This window comes from Onychostruthus taczanowskii, unplaced genomic scaffold, assembly GCF_017590055.1.
Source record: "Onychostruthus taczanowskii isolate IOZ18803 unplaced genomic scaffold, ASM1759005v1 scaffold3, whole genome shotgun sequence".
In the NCBI taxonomy this organism is placed as follows: Eukaryota; Metazoa; Chordata; class Aves; order Passeriformes; family Passeridae; genus Onychostruthus; species Onychostruthus taczanowskii.
In genome coordinates, this window is record NW_024500349.1 from 16,019,503 (window position 1) to 16,033,108 (window position 13,606).

The following is a 13,606-nucleotide window of genomic DNA, read 5'->3' on the forward strand; positions in this document are numbered from 1 at the left end:
ACATCCTGGTGCTTTTACCTGGAGTGTTCCTGTCCTTGGGCAGCCCTTGCTTAGTGCAGGCAGACAAGGCTCTTCACTTACTGCCAAAGTCCAAGGCTTTGTCCACCGCATGAATACTTTTTTTTCCTCTGGATTGCTCTGCAGTCCCCTAAAGAAGTCAGCATTTCTAAAAGGTGATCTCACACCTCAGCCACCCCTGCATCTGCATCCCAAAAGTCATTGTGACAAGGTGATCCAGGGATGCTCTGCACTGTGTCTGCTTCTGTTGTTAAGACCTGCATCAGGAGGTGGATACTTTTGTGACAACCTTGGTACAGTTCTTTCACAGTATTTACATAAGTAAAATCTTGCACCTAGTCCATTGTATCATATACTGTTGCAATCTCAGAAAGGGGAATTTAGCTTCAACAGTTTATATTTAAACTCCCAAGTATTTCCTAATATACCATTCATCCCACTGTTGTCAGTGTTCACCATTATTTTGTTGGTTCTTGTATAAGAATAGCCAAGCTGACAGCTTAACCATCTTAACTATCATTCTTTCAAGGTTAGATGGAACTACCTCACCATGTTCAGTGCCTCTCTTTCAGGATTAACTCACCAAATCTAGAATTCCATACCTGGATGAACCTACCAGACTTCTCTTCCATCCCTAGAATTACATGGAGGCAGCACTGACAGAACTTTCTGTAGGTTTGGAACCATATCAAGCTTCATCCAGCACCTCCAAAGCAGCCTTGCACAACTGCAGTTTGTTCAGGCACGTGGTCCTCTTTGTGGTGTTTGGCATTCATGCCAAGTGAGCACCCTCTAACATCTCACAGTGATTTGAAACCACTAGAATGGTGTGAAATGTTTCAAGCAGCTGTACAAGGGTATTTTTTCCTCAGCTTTTTCTCTACCAAAACACGGGTGATAGACAGCTTCTCAGGGGAATATAAATCTGTGAATTTTCAGGGATATGTAGCATTATGTGACTTGGACTGATACACAAATTCTGTGTAATGTTTCAGAGATTGATTCAGGGAGCTGAGCCAAATTATGGCCGACGTTGTGGTGACCAGGTGCTGCATAAACCACTTCAGCTGTGGAACTGGCACATTCACCCCACAATTATGCCTTTGTAGTTCTTCTTGTAGCTCCACCAACTGCTCTTGCAAATCAGAGGACATGCATAGATTATTAAACCACAGCTCAGTAGGCAAAGCCTGTGCTGGGTGTGAAGTTTGCAGGCATGGTATCAGCTGGCTGTAGGTTTGTGTATTGCAGTCAAGAGCAGCACGTGTGAGGCTCTCCAGCACACAAAGTTTTCTTCCTGCTTTATATTTCCTTCTCCTGTGCAGTTTAATCCTGAAGTCCAGAGCATTTTTGAGGCATTAGAAAACTCAGAAAACATACTAACAACATCTTAATTTGTTTCAGTCTAATTGGAGTAATTTTTTTTAGTCTAAACTTGATTATAAGAGTATTTGTTTCCCTCAGTCTGAAGAAGATGGGTTATTTTGCATCCAGATCCTCATGCTTTGCTGCAGGACTGTTGGTGGGAGTAAAACCACTTTCTTGTCCTTAAGTTGATCAAGACAGGTAGACAGTTCACCCTCACACATTAGTGTTACTGAGGGGGAAAACATTTGTCTTTGGTGTAAATTCTGCTATTTTGAATGATTTCATGGTAAAATACACTTGGAATCAATTTCCTGTTTTCCTACCAAAGCAATGCAGGTTTTTTCTCCAATATTACTGGGGAGTTTGTGCAAACACTTTTCAGTACAGGGATAAAGCTTGTTCTTTTGATTTGGTTTTGATTTTGGTATGTCTGCCCAGTTGAATAAGTGATACCTAAGGGATCTTAAAGTGGTTGTAATAGCTCTCCCACATTTGACACTCAATAACACACATAATGTTTATTATTGTGCAGATAATTTTTTCACTTGCTACTGGTTGCATCAATTAGAGAAGTTCAGGGTCAGGGGGAAGGGTTTGAAGGTGAATCTCTGTATACCATATTTCTACAGATTGGAGCCCATCCCAGGTTTTTACTTGAGTGGTTACAGCTTCCTGTTTGTAAGAATTATGTATTTGCCAGACAGATTGCACGCCTTGATTGTTTGTGGAGCCCTAAGCAGCCTTTTGGTCTTACTTCTCTGAAAAACTTAATAGAATTTGCTAAGAATGAAAGAGTGAGGTAATATTTATAGTAAAAATCAGTACTGCTCCCTGTCTGGTTTGATCTTTCACTTGAGCTCAGGGCATGCCCCTTTCAGGCATGGGTAATGCTGCCAAGATCTCTTTTCACATGTTTCTGCAGCACATGCTCAAGGTTCAGTGATACTTTATTCTGATTCCATGAAAGAGTAATGGTTCATTTGCCCACCCTGTGCGTGGCCACCGTGTCAGCCCCATCCCAGAACTCATCGCTCCACGGCGAGCTCATCAATCACCCAGAGGGGCATAAATGGGGACAAGCAGTCAGAGATAAAATTTCTCCTCTGTGATAAATGAAATTGCTTGAACTGTAGTTCATACATATTCCATGACATCCTCAGGCTCATACTCCAGCGGAGACCTAAACAATTTGGGTTATTAACTGCTGTTGTGGCTGGACTTGTTCACCTCTTTTGCCTTTATTGTACCAAGTAAAGACATCCAGGTCACACAAACCCTGTTCTACATGGCACAGCTTTTGAAAGCACTCTCACCTGGGTTTGGGGGAAGTGTGGGTACTCACTCACCAAGAAGGGAGTGTGTCTGTGGGGGTGTGTGTGTGTGTGTGCACAGCCCATCTGCAAGAATTGCAAAGGTGCCTGATGTCCAGTGTTACAGAGATGCTCGTATTCCTGAAAATAAAGTTCCATTTCATGTCTTACCTCAGACGCTTGGATTTGAAAACATTGACTTTACCTTACCAAGCTGGCATTTCAAGTTTTCAAGTCACAAATGAAATTCTTTTATGCATCATAAATCTTGGGGGCTGTTATGGTCCTTTCTCAGAACTTCTGTGATTTGGAGGCTTTATGCTGTCACCATTCCGATTTGAAATATCTCCAGATCTCAAATTGAGATGTGAGGGGACTGTAAAATTGATGGTAAATGTGCCTGTGTGAGATGAGTGAACAACATAGAACCCATGGGAAATAAAGTCATCAAACTGGGAATATCTTTCCCTTGGGGAGATTCTTAGGTACCAGAGGAATTAGTTCTGACATAATTTTTCCCTCAGGGACCCTGGTAAGTGTGTTTTTGCAAAATTTATGCTCAGTGGTTATCCAGTATACAAGAGATGTAGTATATTTGAGTTTCAAAAGTTCATAAAACTTTCACAGAAGAAATTTAAAACTACAAGGGATGTTAAATTCGGGCCAAATTTACTCCCTTGAAAATTATTGCAGACTTCTTGCTTGCTTTAGCAGGAGGCAGGTTGCTTCCACATTAAGTAATAAAGTACTCTTTCAGTCAAGGTCTCTTAAAATGCTAATTACTCAATCCAAAGTATTTGTCAGCAACACATAATTTTTTAAAAATATTATTACACTGCTTATTTACACCATTAATAACTGAGCTATTTTGCTCTTTTTGGTACAGTCCTAAGAGCAAAGTCCACAGGAATTTTGAGTGAATTAGTAGATTAGGAGCACATTCTGCCTGCAGTCCTCATAGACTCTGGAAGAACAGCAGAAAACCAGGGTTAAACATTATGTTAAACTTCTGGAGCTGTGGAGCACTCCAGAAGTGCACTAAGGTTTTACAGGATCCAGCCAGTGCTGTGATAAACTGTGTATTCACTACGCCATGGCTTGTCTGTGGACACGGGTGTTTAGTGTGTCTTAATGAACCTTGTGTCTTGCAGCGTTTATTCAGGACACCAGTCTATTCTGATTCCTCCCTCCGAGCTGGAGACCAACCCTGCCCTGTGGCTTCTTGCTGTGAGTCAGTACAAAGTGAGGGACACTTTTTGTTCCTATTCAGTCATGGAGCTCTGTACTAAGGGACTCGGTTCGCAAACAGAGTCACTGAAGGTGAGTGCTTCTGCTGTCCTGCCCGCCCTGCGCCTGCACCGTGGGCTTTGGGAGCCTTCAACACTCTGCTGAGTGTCTGCTGGGAGGAGAAAATCATCAAAGGGCACAGGCAGCTTCCCAGAACCCACGTTACTCCTTGCCAAAGGCTGTGTATCAATACTAGTCATTCTTCAGATCACAGGGCTGTTAAACATCAAGGAAAGGCTTTTATTTACCTAAGCTTTCTGATGTGTGTTGCAGCCTGTGTTGATAGGCAAGTGTTGGAAAACAGAGGTGTAAATGTCCAAGAGGCTCAAGGAGTATTACATTGTATAGTGTTTTTATGAATACCCTGGTTATATGAGGTACTAGTTTGGTTTTGACCTCTATAGTTAAATAATAACATGCTTAAAAGTACTGTGTTGTTTCAACTGGATGATCCTTGTTGTATGGAGAGGAGGGTATATCTTCATTTCCTCCACCCAGAATTAAAAACAAGGTAGCCAGTTAAATATCTGAAATCATCTGGAATTTCCCATGTGCTACTGAAATAAATTTATCTTGAGATGCTGATATCTATGATGACTCCAACCTTTACCATCCTCTCTTAATAATTTCCTAATCAGTTTTCCAAGTCTAGACATTGCTTCCTGTTTTCTGTTATTCACTGTCGTCTGAATTAATTTGGGGAAATAGCATTCCCTCCTTTCAGAATTAGCATGCCCATCATTTCCTATGTGCTAATGTTGGGATGACAAGCAAGTATGTGCTTCTTCAGCTATTAGAGTGTCATCTGGCCATCCGGCCTCCAGGAAAAATGGAAACTGTACTGATACCTTGGCCTCTGTTCTGCGGATCCTCTTCAATCATATTACCTGCATAATACACTTAAGAACTTCTGTTTTGCATTAAACCTACCCATTTGTGGCCTTTGTTACATTTTGACTTCTTTTTAGGCAAGGGGACTGGACCTTTCACGTGTACGGACATGTGTAGTAGTGGCTGAAGAACGACCTCGGATAGCTCTTACTCAGTCGTTTTCAAAGTTATTTAAAGACTTGGGTCTCCATCCACGGGCTGTCAGCACATCACTTGGCTGTAGAGTTAACCTGGCAATATGTTTGCAGGTAAGATTTTTCACTCCTTAAGCTCAAAGTTGTTTTAAGGAAATGGTTTTCAGTAAGAAGCCTTCATTGTATTTCCTTTGGCTGTTTGGTCATAGACATGCTACGAAAATGCATGTAGTACTTGGTGTTCTTGCATACACAGTAGTAAATTTCTGTTACTTTGTCAACTATTCATCCCTCTCATGTTGCAATCATAGCATTTATTCTGCCCATGAATAGTGTAATTCAGAAAAGCACCTGACAGTGACAGAACGTGTACTCTGTGCTCCAGAGCCAGTAGGTAATCGTGTCATGTAAACGAGTTTCCAAGTGTTTACTTCAGTGTGTTACAAAATGGATTCCTTCTGTTCACAAAATACTTCCAACCATTACTTGTTTAACTAGATAGATATTTTCTGCACACAAGAAAAATTATTTTGCTCTATCTCTCCTGTTTTGATCCTCTAATCAGAAGAAAAGTCCCAAGGATAATACAGGATGTAACATGCAATCTCCAGGAGTCTTTACTGAGTCATGATTTTAATGAGTGATGGAACACTGTAGCTATCTGGTCTGAATTTCTGAATAGCATCTAGTTTTTCAACCAGTGATTACTGCACCAAGAAAACAGTTTTAGGTTGATCTGGAATATACTATTTTATCTTTGAGGACTTCATGTGATGAAAGTTAACTTGCCTTTTTTTAGGATGTTCCATTTTTAATTAATTTCACCTTATTTCCAGTTTAAATTCATCTGGCATTAAATCTAGACCTTTTTTTTTTTTATTCTAGAATAAGAATTTAATTCCTGTCCTGCATATAACACACATCTTTTGATAAATAGATAAAGAATCTTAATACATGCTTTCCTGATCTCTGTCTCATTTTTGTGACTCTTGATCTCTTTCTGTCCTTCAAATCTGGTTTCAGAGTTGCACATATTATTCCTGTAATAACACCATAGGTGTCCTACTCAGGTGTAATATATTTTCTAATTTAATAACCTTTTAAATACTAAAAGAATCATCTTCTGCATTGGCAGCTGCTCTGGCTGGGAAGTTCCATATCCATTTGGTCATGTGCCATGTCTCTAACCCCCTCAAAGTCACTGTGTCCTCAGCAGGACTTGCCTGTACTCTGTGTGTCCATCCTGCATTTCAAACCTGGCAGCTGCCCCTGGTTTATGTGAAGGATTTCTCAGGAAGGTCACATGGGTACCTGCTTCAGTGTGGAAGTCAAAACGAATCTTCTCAGTGACACTGCAAATAAGAATCTGCTATTCATTTTCTGATTGTAAATGTAAATATTTTTTAATCCAAAAAACTGACAAATTGAGGTTATGGGTTCAGCACAGAGCAGTATGTCTATGCCTGCTTTGGCCTCTTGCCCTTTTCAGTGTTACAGGATATGAATACAAGGAGGTGTGCCACAGCTCCAGTACTGCTTGCTTTCCCTCTGAGGATCCCTACAGCCTAGGCTGTCTCTAATCATTACTGTCAAGCATATGACAAGGCACAGCTGAGCAGGGTTAAAAGTCATTCTGTTGCCCAGAGGTGGAACTGTTTGGTTTGCCATTCTGTAATTGCTACCATAAATATTCTCCAGGAATAAAATAGTTTTAGAAAGGAGGGGAATCAGGGAAGAGATGACATACCTTCATTGGAAACAGATCAGGATGGGGCCTGTCAGCTCCCCCAGCAGCTGTGGTGGAGCTGCTTCTGAAAGACTACTCAACTTCTCTGGCTTCTGGTCCTTGGAGAGACCAGACATGAAGAATGCTTTAGGTTACAAAGGCAAATTTTTAGCTGCAGAAGTTTTTTTGCCACTAATGAAAATCTCCATTCTAGACGTGCACCGGTCTCTGGATGGTTCATAGTGGTTGCTTCACTTATAAGTCCTTAATTCAGGACAAATAATACTAAGGAGCAGTAAGCCAGGTGCAATATCAAAGTGTGGCCTGTTGGAAGTAACATTGTGCTTGTTCTGCCTGGATTTAATGTTTTTCGTAGCAGCCTGTGTGGAGCTGTTTTTGATTTGTGACTGGACAGTGTTGGGAGCACACCGTGGCTGGGCTCGTGCTGACCAGTCCTGCACAACATCAGGGCTGTCCCCATTTCTCTCTGTGTCCCCTGCACCATCATCCCACTGCCCTCCAGCAAGCAGGCTGGAGGAGAAAGGAGCTGGGACGGGACACAGCCAAGAAGGCTGTCCCCAGCTGACCTGGGATATCCCATAATGTCGTGCTCAGCATTAAAGAAAAAGGGTGGTTGGTCTTCCAAAGCAGCCACTGCTCAGAGACTGGCTGGGCATCGTTCTGCTCAAGGGGGGTGATGGGTGATGGCTTTTGCATCACTTGGGTTTTTCTCTTTCCTTCTCTCATTAAACCGTCTTCATCTTGACCTGTGGATTTTCTCACTTTTGCTCTTCCTATGATTTCCCTGTCCCACAGGGAGCTGGGTGAGTTCTGAGCTGCTGACTGGGCCAACCCACTGCAAACATGCAGGAAGGCTGGCTACACTCAGAGAAACTGCAAGTCCTAATCAGCTTGGAGTTAGGCTGGATTATGGTTTGACTATGTATATCTGCCTTTTGACTGTGTTAACTCCTTAGCTGAAGATTGCTTCTTAGATGGTTCTTTACAGAAATTATTGAAAGAGCTGTTGAATCAAACTGTAAAAGTGGCTAAACTCTGAAGGAATATTGTCAATGATAGCACATATAGATTTAGGAACAGCACAGAATGAGAGCCTTGAGTGGGATGGTTACACAGCCTGGCTGATTGTATAGCTTAATGTCAGGCTTTGTTGAGTTCTACTCAGATGTGGCATCTCAGTCCATAGGACAAACTAAAATCCAAACACTGTCTAAAGACTGGTGTGGCTGGAATGGAGAAAAGCCACTTCAGGACAGGCTATATGTAGCAACATTATCTTCCCAAGCAGAATTGGTTATGAAGCATTTGAGCTGAGGCTTTTTTGGCATGTTTTAAAGGTACTCAAAAAATTACTAAAGGTTTTACTTACAAGCATCACCACAAAACATGTCATTTTGGTGGAGCCTGTAAAGATAGAGATGTGTTTTGAAGCATCTGGCAGTAGACATTGCCAGGGACTGGATACTGAATTAGATTGAATTGCTCTTTCCAAATTGTCTGGAATTTTATGACTAGTGGTATTCCAGAATAGCTTGTGGGCTATTCTGTTTTCTCAGCTGAGAAACAAATTAAATTTTGATCCCTCATCTACAGTATTCCTGCAATTAGTATTGTCTCCAATATGTTCCAGAAATGGGTTATGATTTCTGGATTATTCACACTGCATAAAACTACTTGTCAAGTTATCTGAGTCAATAGCATCTGCCTTTGCTTTTTTTCTTCCAAGTTATGTCATCTATGAGATCAGCACGTGGTTCCTGGAATATCAACTTCCACAGGAACAATGGTGATGCAGCCTGGTCTGCAGTGCTTCTAAAATATGTATCCACTACTCACCTTACTAAACATATCTCAGGATTCAGCCACTGACTCTTATCCAGGTTTCTTCTCTGTGGGCTACCTCTAATACAACTTGGATATTATCTTTGATACCTTCTTGATTTCAAATTTTGTGGACAAATCCACAACTCAAATGTTTAAAGGGAAAGGTATCCTGATTCTTCCAGAAAGCTTTTACAGTTCACCTCTCCAAAAAGAAGAGGAGGAAGTTGTGTATGTCCATGTGTGTGTGTGTGTGTCTGTGTGTCTGTGTGTGTATGTATAGCAGAATTTAACATTTTATTGAAGATTACCTTGAAAAAGAAATCATTGTGATAATCTCTTTGGTACAAAAGAATCTTAATCTACCATATTATCTTGATTTCTGAGTTGTGATCACTGACAGACTAATACATTGTCATTTGTATTCATTTCCTTTCAAATTGAGAGCAAATTTAGTATGTTTCCTTTGATGTAGTCATTGCAGACTAGATTTCTAGAGATGTGCTTTTGAAAATAAATCATTCCCTCCATCTTTAGGCACTTAAATGCTATTAATATCTGACCTTTTGTGGCTGTATAGTCACAGATAATGGTCCAGGGATTAGTGAGATGAAAAGATTGAATCTAGCATATTTTAATTCTCATTAACTAGCATCTTAGCATTCTCAAGAGAGAGAGAAAAATAGATATGAAAAGTAGCCGGTTTCTTACAACAGCACAGATGGTTCTCTAGGATTTTAGCTGGTTTCCATTTAAACACTTGGAATAAATATTTTCATTTTATTCAACCTGCTACTCAATTTCAGTTGAGGGAAAACTTCTAGAATTGTTAATTTTCCTTAGTTAACCCTGAAAATGTACTAACAAATCAGTCCAAGCTAAGGAGAGCAGGATTCGTCTTGCTTCTTTTCTACCCTCTCTAAGTGAGACTGCAAGGTTAAGTGAGTTATCCCATGTCCATCAATAGTCAGTGGAATCACAGAAATACTTAGAGAGACATCTCAGGCACCCATCTGGGGATGGGATCCATCACCATCAGGAGATCCTTCCTACCTTATACAGCAAACCTTCTTCTTTAATGGCTGAAGTTACCATGAAATGGACCCTTTCCTTACTGTCTAGCAAAGGAATCTTTGTTACTTAGTTTAGTGCATAAAGTTAATATTTCTTTTTACTTAGTGATAGATCACACTCTCTGAGGATCTTCCATATTAAAAGTAATAAAGGGTAGGTCTGCAAGGAGTGCCACAGGAGACCGTGCACCGTGTCAGAGGTATGATTCACACTTAGCAATGTACTACAGCTCTGGGTGAGCTCCCTCAGATTCTGTTTTCCCACCTTTGCAATGAGTCATGCCATGAAGTTCTTTTCACAGCTCCAGCCGCTGTGCTTGCGTAGGTGACATTGCCAAGTGCACACCAAAAATTCCTTTTCTGAGCATCGCTGGAACAGCAGACTCGGAGTAAACACTGAGGCCACATCCTTAGGCTGTTAAATAAAACCCAAAAAACCAGTTATTTTTAAATACTTAGGATTTCTGATAGCCTAGTTCCTGGTTTTTAACTCTGGAGAGGGAAGTAGGGGAGAGCATGCAGCTTGGCCTTTAACTCGAGTGGAAATTAGGTGTGCTCTGAGTCCTGGCATGTGGTCAGCCTACAGCTGACTTGTTGGGGTGGTACTTCAGGCAGTACCACTGAGGTACTTCAAGCAGTACAATCAGCTGGGGTGGTACTTCAAGCAGTACCACTGGTACTACAAGAAGTATCACTTCAAGCAGTTCTCACCTGCAGTGTTTTCCCAGAGAATAAAAGCCTGGCATGTTGCTGAGATTTGCTCAGACCAGGGATGGTTCACCAGTGGCAGCCTGTGCATGGGCAGAGATTTATTTTGTCCAAGAGATGTAATTATGATATACCCATTTTCAGACAGAAAATTCTTTATGTCCCATTTGGCTTTCTTGAATACTACCAGGCATATCCTAAGTAAATATCAGATACTCCAGAAGTTGTGTTGTTTTTTCCCGGTTACCAGCATAACAGATGCTCTCTATCTCTGTCTCTCAAAATAAATGTGCACAGACAAATTGAGTCAGTCATTCTGGTCTTGGCTTAGACTCTGCTTCCTTTGAAATACTTTTCAGAGTATTTCAGCTGCAACTGGCCACAGAAGGACGTTGCTGATAATTCAGCTGCTGTTTCTCAAGCTGTTGCGTAGTTAAAAGGCATATGAGATTCTGGTACTCTCAAAGTCCTCTCTGCACCTGCAGTATAGTCACAGGCAATGAATTATATAACTGCTGGATTTCAGTAATTCTCCTGTTTTCTTGCAGTTACACTGCAGTGTTCAGCCTGGATTGTTTGTAATACCATTTTGGGGCATCAGTTCAATAAGCAGTTCATCCTATTTTTGTTAAATGTTTAATTTTCCTTTGCATCCAAAATAGACCTGTCTTAAGGTGCTGCTGTGGCAGCTTCCTGCAGTGTTTAACTCTGCTGGCATTCAGAAGTCTGGTGAGAGGAATGTGGGATGCCAGGGCTTTCAGAGCTGTTGGTTTTCACAAGTCCTAGGGCAAATCCCACAGCAGCCATCTGGTATTAGATACTCCACGTGATAGTAGTGCTTTAGGACTAGTCACCACTGAGGATTTTTTGTCTCTTTGCTGAGTTAAAACTTTAAATTTCACTGTTCTTTATATGTATTACACTGTTTACCATAACAAATAGGAATGAAGACTTCTTGGGCTCTGAAGTTACTCCATTTATTTGTGATCTTCCAGTAGTTAGATTATGCACCAAGCCTTGATTTCATTTCACTTTAGGATCAGGTTAATCTGTATGCAAGAAGGTGTAAGTATCTTCCTCTATTGTATATTAATTTATTTTTTTTTCCAAAAAGAGATCTTACTTTTGATTTCTAGAGGACATCACTTACAAACTTCTGTTAATAGTAAAATGACAGACCTGGAATTCTCAATGGAATAAAGCGCATTAAAATAGGAGGGCCATAATGTCTAATGACTTCAAAACAACAAAAAAAAAAACCCAATAACAAAAAAATGAGTATGCTAGACATGTGTTTTCCACTAACAACATTGTCTGTAGTGTCCTAAAACCATTTAAATCTGTTTGTCCAAGGTTAGCAGTCTACAGCTGTCTCTTCTGTTGCTCTACTAAAATGTTGACACCTCATTTTTTACTTTTTTTAACCTTTAATGGTATAATGGTTAATTTGTAAAATTCCTGTATTTGACATTGTTTTTCTTTTTATTTTACTCCCTGCTTTTTGCATTCTCCTCTTTTGTTTCTCCCACCCTTCATTCCCATTTTTTATTATTATTTTCGTCTTGTGTTACCTTCTTTCCTTCTCTCCCTCATCCCTGCTATTCCTGCTGCTATAGCCTCACAGGCTGGGGAAGCTGGCCGAGCAGGTAGGGGATTTTCATGTTCCCTCAATACCCACCTATCAGCTTCCAACAGTGGGACAGACTAGAAATTGAGTCTGGAGATTTGGGGATTTTCAGATCCTTCTATAAAATTGCAAATAAGTCCAGTACAGCTTTACCTGGATGCAGGTTTCATCAAATATTCGATGTCCATTGTAACTATTTCATTCATGCTGAAATTAATGAATACCATAGTGATTGTCTTTGATTTTCAAACTTGACTGTTTCCATTATTTTACAAATACAAATCAGCTTTGGTTTTATTTTTAAAGATAACCAATTTTTCCTTGGTTTTGTTTTTTTCTTTTCAACATTTTGTATATTTCAAATAAGTTCTCCACTCAGCACTAGTCTGTTACACTGCTGAGTTTAGCAGTAGACTGAAAATCGTGTTGTTAATAGCTAGAGAGGATATTGTACCTTGTATTGTGTATAACAAGCTAAAGAGGCTAACATGCATGTGCAGCTCTATTATTCCTGTTCTCCTCTGGTGATGGGTGATGTTCAGTAAGTATCAATTGGTAGTGGTAACACTTTTCCCCCATAGATACAAAAATTACATATTTGTGGGTCTGGGTTGCAACTTTTAGTGCTCAAAAAATTGTGGAGCAATCAGCCAGCATTGCAGAAAAGTAAAATTTTGCCTTAGATATTCCTAATGTGAAAAATTATACTCTACAATGCATCCCAAATGGGACAGAAATCACTAGGAATTCATGTTGCCTGCTGGTTTAAGTAGTAGACATCTAAATAACTGCTAAAGGAGTTTGTGCATCTGGAGTTCACCAGGTCTAAGAGAATTCCTCTGCTGAAAAGAAAATTTCCAATGTGCCAGCGTTCCAGAAGGAAGTTGTGCTTTTCTTCTAGCTTTGTGTTTAGCAGTAGCATGAGGTCTGCAGCAGAGAAGAGAGCCCTTGCCTGGAGCATTGAGAATTCACATGATGTTCAGTGGTGATGAGTTTGAAGTTTTGGATAAGGGCAGATCATAGCAGGCTGCAAATCTGCAGAAAAGCTGTGGGTGGAAAGGCCTAAAGACTGCATCATCTCTGCATGAAAGGAAACTAAAATTAGTCTGCCTCTTCTCAAGTAACTAAATATTGTGACATAAAGCAAGGGTTTAAATTATGCAGTGGAAGACTGAAAAGGATCAGAAAAATTGCTTAACAGACCTTCAGTCCAGATTGGTTCATGTCATGCGTGCTACCTTTACTATCTTTAGCTTCAAGTATATTCTCTGTTGCATGTATGAGGACTCTCAGTAAACCATGCCTCACATTCCTGACCATGTGCTTCTGCCATTAAACTGTGTCTCCTCAGCAATTTCTGCCTTCCTTTATATGGCAAAACATGTTTAACATTTTTTGTATGTATCCATGTGCTGATTACTTGGCCTTTTGTAGCAAATAAAACCTCTGTTGACATGTGTTGGTTAAGTAGTCTGACTGCTTGATGTTTTTCTGAACTCCAGGACAAGTACCTGATGGTAGGTATTTTTCCAGTGCTTGTTCTGATTCTGTAAAGCTGAGCTTTGATTGATGAATACCTTAAATATAACTTGTCATTTGATTAGCATAATTAGCACTGAAAT

General features: G+C 40.3%; 1 protein-coding gene across 5 annotated transcripts in view; it reads left to right on the forward strand.

The window, feature by feature from the left end:
• Window positions 1-13,606, forward strand: part of DIP2C (disco interacting protein 2 homolog C) — a 310,628-nt gene that overhangs the window by 268,842 nt on the left and 28,180 nt on the right. For 3 of the 5 annotated variants that reach the window (XM_041408487.1, XM_041408488.1, XM_041408490.1), the window contains 3 exons: window positions 3,848-4,016; window positions 4,952-5,122; window positions 11,974-12,003. In XM_041408487.1, coding sequence (XP_041264421.1) covers window positions 3,848-4,016; window positions 4,952-5,122; window positions 11,974-12,003 — 370 coding nt within the window. The remainder of the gene's footprint in view (window positions 1-3,847; window positions 4,017-4,951; window positions 5,123-11,973; window positions 12,004-13,606) is intronic. The other 2 variants (XM_041408489.1, XM_041408491.1) reach the window with 1 other exon arrangement.